At 54.3% G+C, this 7,862-nt stretch overlaps 4 protein-coding genes across 4 annotated transcripts; 1 reads left to right on the forward strand and 3 right to left on the reverse strand.

Moving 5' to 3' along the window:
* Positions 1-534: 534 nt before the first annotated feature.
* BO82DRAFT_360000 (Zn(II)2Cys6 transcription factor) lies at positions 535-2,917 on the reverse strand. Its single transcript, XM_025636729.1, has one exon. It carries the CDS (start codon positions 2,870-2,872, stop codon positions 686-688), a length of 2,187 nt encoding a protein of 728 aa, XP_025485679.1. The 5' UTR covers positions 2,873-2,917; the 3' UTR covers positions 535-685.
* A 308-nt stretch (positions 2,918-3,225) lies between these two features.
* On the forward strand, positions 3,226-4,313 carry BO82DRAFT_360001 (class I glutamine amidotransferase-like protein). Its single transcript, XM_025636730.1, has 2 exons — positions 3,226-3,918; positions 3,984-4,313. Exons 1-2 carry the CDS (start codon positions 3,318-3,320, stop codon positions 4,106-4,108), a joined length of 726 nt encoding a protein of 241 aa, XP_025485680.1. The 5' UTR covers positions 3,226-3,317; the 3' UTR covers positions 4,109-4,313.
* A 203-nt stretch (positions 4,314-4,516) lies between these two features.
* BO82DRAFT_360003 (GNAT family N-acetyltransferase) lies at positions 4,517-5,601 on the reverse strand. Its single transcript, XM_025636731.1, has one exon. It carries the CDS (start codon positions 5,434-5,436, stop codon positions 4,855-4,857), a length of 582 nt encoding a protein of 193 aa, XP_025485681.1. The 5' UTR covers positions 5,437-5,601; the 3' UTR covers positions 4,517-4,854.
* A 637-nt stretch (positions 5,602-6,238) lies between these two features.
* Positions 6,239-6,923, reverse strand: BO82DRAFT_370188 (uncharacterized protein; the record flags this gene model as incomplete). The annotated part of the gene is made up of 2 exons (XM_025637201.1): positions 6,239-6,670; positions 6,810-6,923. The coding sequence occupies 2 exons, from the start codon at positions 6,921-6,923 to the stop codon at positions 6,239-6,241; spliced, it is 546 nt and encodes a 181-aa protein (XP_025485682.1).
* Between the last annotated feature and the right edge of the window lie 939 nt (positions 6,924-7,862).

The raw sequence follows: 7,862 nt of genomic DNA on the forward strand, positions 1-7,862 counted from the left end.
TGTCCCTCCCTTTCTTTTCTCATTCTTGAGATACTGAATGAGAAATTTTTTTTATTTCTTTTTGGTTCTCCCTCTCTCTCGTTTTTAGTTTTTTCTTTCAAGATTTAGCTATTGAGAAATGTGATGAAGCAAGTTGAATAATTTCGCTAGTTACAGAATCCACTATATATCTGGTGTAACAAATTACGGAATCAGGAAAAGTGTCATCACTAGAAATGTGCATACATCCATCACACTATCTCTATATAGTGTACGATTATTCCTTTAACAGCGAACGGTATACGCATTGGAGGATCACATTTTCATGATCTTACCATAACCAAGCCTCAAAAGCAACACTGGACTCGGTAAGCGACAAAAGGGCCGGACCCGAAGCGAGAGAATCAGCTAGGCAGCCTCTGATCATGAATATGTTTGGAGAAGATCCAAGCACATACGACCACAGGGTGTGGAAAACAGGGCTTCCCGTCCGCTCAGCCGTACTTAAGCCACACGCCGGGAGGTTAGTAGTTGGGTGGGTGACCACCAGCGAATCCCTTCTGTTGTATGTTTTTGTTTTGTTTGCGGCTTTTCGGATTAATCTCTTCAGCCAAAACCCGCAAAGTTATAAGATTAAAAATATATGATGTGCTACATGGTAAGCCCGAAGCAGCAGTCTTTGGTAGCTAACACTGCCCTTGACCCTCTAGAACAGAGCCAAATCCACCAGATCCGGCGCCTGCGGCCACAGCAGATCGACCTGATTCCAAAAGTCCACATCCCCAGCCAAATTCAGCAGATCTGCGTCTAAATCCTGCGGCAAGGCCCAAGCATCGCCGTCTTCGGGGGCTCGCTCCCGCTCCTCTTCCCGCTGCTGGCCTTCCTCGCTCAATCTAGCGACCAGATCTGCCTGGCCCAGCAGGCCCAGCAGAATCTTGCTTGCGTGGCCGGCGATGGGGAACCCGGCGCGGAAGCGCTCGAAGACGGCGAACGCCTGCCCGATCACGGCCTGCGCATCGGGCGCAATTGGATCATGAGGGTAGACCATCAGGAACCCCAGCAGGGACATGCCTGCGTTCCACTGCGAATAGAACGCCTCGTGCCACCCGTCGAGTAGGGAGGTTTCCTCCATCACTTGGTGGAGGAGCTGGGAGACGGCGATGGCGTGGGCGGCACAGCGCCGGGCCAGCGTTTCGGCGTGACCGCCCGGTGGCGGGGAGCATTGGAAGGAGATGGCGGGTCGGTACAGGTTGGTGCATTGGTGATGGTAGGTGAGTTCGAGCAGCACGCGCTGCCGCTGCAGCCACGGTGGGGTGAATGGCTCGAGCAGCAGGCGCGCGGCGCCGGTCGCGAACGGTCGGTCCGATCCCGTACCCTCGCGTTGCAGCCGCAGGGCGCGCGGGACGCTCTCCGCCCACTCGGCGATGCGCGGCGTGTGTTGCGCCAAGATCTGGGCGCCGGTCTCTAGCGCAGCTGGGTCATTCCAGATGGTCTGGCCCTCGCTCAGATGGAGATCAACGGTGAACAGCGCGTTGTAGGCTGTGCGGATGGCCATGTAGAGCGTCGTCTGGTACCGGTTGAAGCTCAACCATGTCGTGTCCTCGCCGATGGGCACAAAGGCCGAGCCGGAACTGGCGGCGATAGCGAGGGTGTCGCTTGGGACCTGCGGCATGGTCTGGTGAGAGCAGTCGGAGAGCATGAACGGGCGCCCGAGCTTCATACCCGCTCGACTGTCCATTACATAGACCGCCCACCACAGCCGCCGCCGCAGCTCGCGATCGGGTTCCGGCAGACTCGGAGGCGGGTCCACGTGTAGACCCAAGATGTACGCAGTGCGCACGGCGAGACTCACCGTGCTGTCCATCATGTTGTGGAAGGAGCCCCCGCAGAGGTAGACGGCGCAGAGCAGGTGGCATTGCAGCGTGGCGATAGACGGGCTCTCCAGCTCGTAGGCGAGCAGTGTCTGGCCCCGCCAGTAGTGCCACCTGCCGGCTACGAGGGCATCCTGGCCGTCCAGCAGCCCGCTCTGTGAATCTGCCGGCAGGGTGGAAATGTGGTACTGCATGCACATCGCCACCACGATGTCCACGAGAGCCGACGATCGCCGTTCCTTACCACCTGCCGTCCATAGGCTGGCGTAGTGCTGCTTGAAATGCGCCTCGTTTATGATGGGGAAGAGGGAAACGTGGTAGGTCTGCCAGAAGTGGTTGATGAAAAAGTCCTCCTGCAGCGGAGTCAGATAGACAGAGGTTGTTGGGGTTAGAGGCGGGTTTAGGCTTTTGGTTGGGTCGGTGGTGGGCCGGTCGAGGAGCTTGTTGTCACTGGCGGAGATGGGAAGCAGCTGATGCGCGGGCTGCTCTTGGTCCAACTGAAGGCTGAGAAAGCCATTGATCCGCTGAATGTACGAGTACAGTGATGACGGACCCAGCCATAGACTGTTGGAGGAGCGTGCCGGTCGAAAATGAATCCCTCCCCAGGGGAGATGCGGGGTAGCATGTGGATGAGGTTCACTTGCCGGTCCAACTTGAATCTCGATTGGCGGTTGGCGCAAGGTTACGACGGGTGGGAGATTCTCTCGGCTACTGCATGTGCAGGTTTCAAGTGCGGCTTCCAGCTCTTGGACTTTCTGCTTGAGCAAGGCAATCTCCTGGTTGGCCTGGGACAGGGTGAGCGCGACGGGGGCGCTGCTGTTGCTGCAGACTGTCCGACTTAGGGCACAGTTGGAGCATGGGGTTTGGTTGTCGCAGCGGATCCGGCGGACACGGCAATTGCCGCACGCTCGGGCGACCTGGGCCCGTTTGCGCCGTTGGAGGAGCTGCTGTTGCTGCTGCTGGTTCTGCTGACTCTTTCGAGGACGATGTGTATTAGGCAGTCTGGTGCTTGGAGCGCTCATGATCGGCGATCAGTCTGGTATGTACTCATCAACTCTCAAGGAATGGTGAGCAGGATTGATGAGGGTGAGATGCTGACGCGGATTGATGGTGCCTAACAGCGCAGTGCGTGCTTGATCGTATCTGTGCATAATCACGTGAATTAGCTTCACTGATTGGACGACGGAGTTGCGGGAGCATGCAATCCGAATCCTTATCGATAACAGCCATTGTATAGGCTATTGCTGCACTCCGCAACTCCCCAGCTCCGCAACTCCGGACGTCCTACGCCTTGACCGCGTCCCCTCGTATTCAACAAAGCAGGACCATAAATAGCTGGAGATTTCCTCGCTTGAAAGGAATAATCAGCAATCAACAAAAACATCGAACAGCATAGTCCACCGACATCCTCCAAGCAATCCCACATCTTACTTTCTTCTTCCCCAATTACATTACCCAATCGAAAACATGCCGGCACGCAAAGCCCTAATCGCAGTGACCTCCGCCAGCGCCACCCTGTTCAACGGCAAGGAGCGCACCGGCCTCTTTATCAGCGAGGCTCTGCACCCCTACCGCGCCCTCGTGGCTGCGGGCTTTGAGGTCGATTTGGCGTCTGAGACCGGCAGCTACACCGCAGACTGGCTCTCCCAGCAACCCGACTTCCTGCACGGCGAGGACCTGGCCATCTGGAACGACTTGGACAGCGAGTTCCGGAAGAAACTCGATCACATGCGGCCCGCTGCCGAAATCCTCGCCGACGCAGCCGCCGAGTACGGCCTGTTCTATGCCTCCGCAGGCCACGCCGCGCTGATCGACTACCCAACCGCCCGCGCGCTGCAGCAGATTGCCGAGCAGGTCTGGGCGGCCGGTGGCGTGGTCGCCTCCGTCTGCCACGGCCCGGCCATTTTTGCGGACGTGCACGACCGGGCGACGAATACCCCGATTATCCAGGGGCGGAAGATCACGGGGTTCACTACTGAAGCTGAAGAGACGATGGGAATCATGACGGAGTTGCGCGGGCTCGGAGCGGAGATGGTGGAGGAGCTGGCGCAGCGATTGGGGGCGAAGTGTAAGTTTCTTGCATTCAATCTCCTACAATTCTGAATAAGAAGCTGATTATTTGGGGCTGAGCAGATGAACGGTCGGCCGGCATCTGGGATGATTTCCATGTGGTAGATGGGCGGCTGGTGACCGGGCAGAACCCGGCGAGTGCGACGTCGACTGCCCAGGCTGCTATTGAGGTGTTTGACAAGCTGTGAAATCTGGTTCATGTATAAACAACATATCTCTTTATTCGTGTTGGACTTTGTATCGCTCTCCTGCTATATACACCTGTGGAGGTTCGCAGGGTTTTCTTGTGGATTTGTGAACCTTCTTTGTAGTAATGTTGTCAGGTTGTCAAGTATTTTGTCTACTTTCAGTCATTGAGATATTGCCTATCCCATAATCAGAGAATCCTTCAACCCCCTAGTCAGTCACTAACCGAAGCTCTGTTGTACTCAGTAGAGTTCAGCCTTTCCCCAGGAAGGGACGGTATCTTTTTTATGGCGCTTCAACACCTCTGATGATTTTTCTAGCATTTACTGACGTTTGTAAGGTACTAGTGTGGAAGAGGAAGCCATCGACACCAAGATCTTACGGATCTGCCCAAGGACCATTAAATCCATGTGTAGTCATAAACACAATAGTCATCAAACGTTGTTAGATAGTCTCACAGAAGCTTTGACAACAAAACATGCATGACTTAGTACAGACAAGCTTTCAGATGTCCATCTTGACCTTGAAAAGGTCCACAATCTTCAACGTATCGTCCGTCCAGTACTGGCCCCCTTCAAAGCACCCAATCGTAGAGAAACTACCACACCCTCTTTCTTCGACCGACTGGTACCCTTCAAAGCTCCCTGAAAGTCCTAGCACACGTCAGCCCACCGCGCCCACCGTGATAGTTCCGCTACAATAACCCCACATAGTCGAATCAACCATCCATCCACCTCCCACCAAACCCTCACTCCAGCCCCGCACCCAAATCCTTCTCAAACTCCACAAGCCTCAACTCATCCGGTGGTAACGGAATGACCGACACCTCGCCCGTCCGCACATACCCACAGCGCTCATACCACCTAATCAACGCAACGCGAGTATCCAGCGCATTCAGCCCCGTCCGCTGCACCCCCCACATCTCCCTGCACCGCTTCTCCGCATGCGCCACGACCCGCCGCCCGAGCCCGCCCTGCTGATGACGCTGATCCACGGCCAAAAGCGCCAGGCGGGCGATGGCGTCGCGGTCGGCTTGGGGCTTTTTGAAGATGTTGACGCAGGCGATTACCTCCTCGTTCTGTTCCTCTTCCGAGCTGTCTTGAGAGTCGCTGGTGGTGGTGGTGGTGGTGGTGGTGGTGGTGGCAACGAGGAAGGCGCCGTCTGGGTTGGCGATTCGCGCGAGCATGTCGTCCAGCTGGACGTGGAAGCGCGCCCCCAGGGCTAGGTCGCCGGTCCAGTCGGCGCGAGTGTCGGCAGCGCGGAAGGCGGTTTCGATTAGGTCGCGCAGGCGCGGGGCGTCGGCGGCGGTTGCGAGGCGGAAGTGAATCATTTTGAGCTCGAGGTGGGGCTTGAGCGTGGGGTGGGGTGAGTGTAAGGGGTGTGGTTTTTAGATTATGGAGGGTCGACGTGAAAGACCAGGGTTGGAAGAAGGGGAAAAAAAGAAACTAAGTAAAGATGAGGCGTATTCTGCTGCGCGGCATTCAACGGGTTTAAGTAAGTCGGCGAAGCGGGAAAGTAAGTCTGACGCCCTTCGACTAACATCCGCAAACTAGCGCCCTTCAATTGACATTAGGGTGATTATGGGGTTAGGCAAATGGAACATCCACGATAAGACTGGCGTGCTAGCTGAGCTATAGGTAGTAATCTTACGTGAATACTTATGGTTACCTCTTCCTTTTTACTGGACAATCCGGACATACCGGGTTTGACATCGGCCCCACCGATTAGTCTTGGCGTGTACTAGTCGCGAGCCGCATGCTTACCGGTACTTATCAGACGACGGGTCTATAAGAAAGGATGTGATTGCTGACCTCAGACCAAGTCAAAATCTCGGTACCTATCATCTGACTCACGCCCCTGCTGCTTCTGGGAGTGCAGGAGGCATGTGACTCAGAGACTGGCGGAATGGGCCCGCACTTCCCAAAGAAAAAAGGAACACAAACCCAGAAGCTTATGATTCATGTTGACATTTCTCTCCAGCTGCATGCATACTCCAGAGGTTATTTTTAGGCCTGCGTTTGCCTTGACAGAACATGACACGTGATTATGACTAGAACCACTGTTAAGTAGCAGGGACAACACTGTTAGAAAATAGACTGCATCTCTGCAGTCGGATGCCCAAGGCCACCCTATTAAGCATGGGTAGCTCCACCCGATAAAGAAACCATTGCGATGCTGGACTCGCTTCTCGGTGTGGTCACGAGGATCTTGAACATAAGATCCGACCGGCTGCCCGCCACAACACCCAGCAGGCTATTCAGAAACCGCAGCACCTCCTCCACCCAGTACACATGAAGCTGGTTGCTCAAGAAGTCCACTCCGTCGATCATGCATACAACGCTTTTTACGGGGGCCCGCTTGACCACCTTTGCGATAAGATCGCGCAGGGTGGACACATCCTGCGTTGCGATCGTGTGGAGCTGCTCCTCGACCAGGAAGCTGAGATCGAGGCTGAGAGCCACCTGAGCGATGAGCGACCGTAGCATCACCGCGGCACCGGCGAAGCTATCTTGAGCGTCGCAGTGCTGGTGGCAGAAAAACGCAATAGCGCACCGCGCGCTCGGCTGGGGCAAGCGTTTTCATCATCACGGAGCAGATATAGGTCAGTGGCGAGACGGGACCTCCTGGAGGATATCTTCCTCCATGCTAGACACCAGTCCATAACTGTCACTCACGCTTCAATTGAATGTGCTAAGCACTCACAGCCTGAAAAACAATTACACCCCACAAGAGTTGCTGCATCGGCAGCAGTAGCGGCAACAGCAGCAACAGCAGCTGTCGAATCGACAACTGACAGCACAGGCACAACCCGATCATCAAGCAACATCATTAACGACAATTATACCTTGGAACAGTTGCAACAACAGCAGCAACAGTACTTTCGTCAACCCGAGGCGAAGGCATCGCACAACCCAACCCATAAGACTAGAGTGTGATACCACCACCTCACGGCCGGTAATTCAATCAGCCTTAAGCCAAAGATGCCACGACAGCGGAAAAGGCCAGCCCCATATACTCCAGGTGTCGTCTGTCTCCGAGAGCAACTTTGAAATCTGTACCTGGATCAAAGTAGCTGCAGGAGAACGGTCAGTGTTTTGAGGATCACAATAATCAATGTATGAAGAGACTGTTCTCGATACAAACTGATGATCAAGCTAGCCCCAAGTCAGTGAATCGAGTTCGTCCACACAAGGCGGCGCTATAACACGAGCAGAAGATCATGTCATTTTCTCTTGAGTGTGCTATCTGCCTCCTGGAATCTCTTCCGAATAAATTCATGATTTTCTTCGAGACACTATAATTTGCCTCAAATATGTCGGTTTAATACTCTGGTCCTATGTTTACAGTGGGACTCAACCAGATCGATCTGACCCTTCGGAGCTAGTGTGTTTATATTCTTGCCAGTCCTCGAATGTGTTGACCCAACCACAAATAAAATTCTATTGCCAGGGCAATAGCAAGTGTCAGCAGACAATTGCTTGCCATTTACTATTTCTTCTATTTCTTCAATCTAGACTACAGAGCACTAATCTTGTCATGTACACCCAAAGCCATTCTCCCTGTCATTTCATCCACCTCACTCAGACTATAAGGGCTGTAGTATAGAGTTAGTTTTAATAGACTACTAACGAACTGGATTGCTGCGGAAATCCAGTGAGTTTCCCTTTCCGCTTTAGGTCTAACCTGGCGCCGCTTTTTGCTCACTGAGCGGCACGGAGCGTGGGGGGAGCACAGAAGTGCATGTCCTAAGCAATT

The sequence above is a fragment of the Aspergillus uvarum genome (assembly GCF_003184745.1).
Source record: "Aspergillus uvarum CBS 121591 unplaced genomic scaffold BO82scaffold_119, whole genome shotgun sequence".
Taxonomy (NCBI): Eukaryota; Fungi; Ascomycota; class Eurotiomycetes; order Eurotiales; family Aspergillaceae; genus Aspergillus; species Aspergillus uvarum.

What these genes read in the sequence shown, in the direction of transcription:
- BO82DRAFT_360000 (XM_025636729.1), bottom strand. Translation starts at nt 2,872, where the DNA reads ATGAGCGCTCCAAGCACCAGACTGCCTAATACACATCGTCCTCGAAAG.
- BO82DRAFT_360001 (XM_025636730.1), top strand. Translation starts at nt 3,318, where the DNA reads ATGCCGGCACGCAAAGCCCTAATCGCAGTGACCTCCGCCAGCGCCACC. An exon ending in GCAGCGATTGGGGGCGAAGT is followed by an intron (nt 3,919 to 3,983) that starts GTAAGTTTCTTG and finishes GGGGCTGAGCAG; the next exon opens with ATGAACGGTCGGCCGGCATC.
- BO82DRAFT_360003 (XM_025636731.1), bottom strand. Translation starts at nt 5,436, where the DNA reads ATGATTCACTTCCGCCTCGCAACCGCCGCCGACGCCCCGCGCCTGCGC.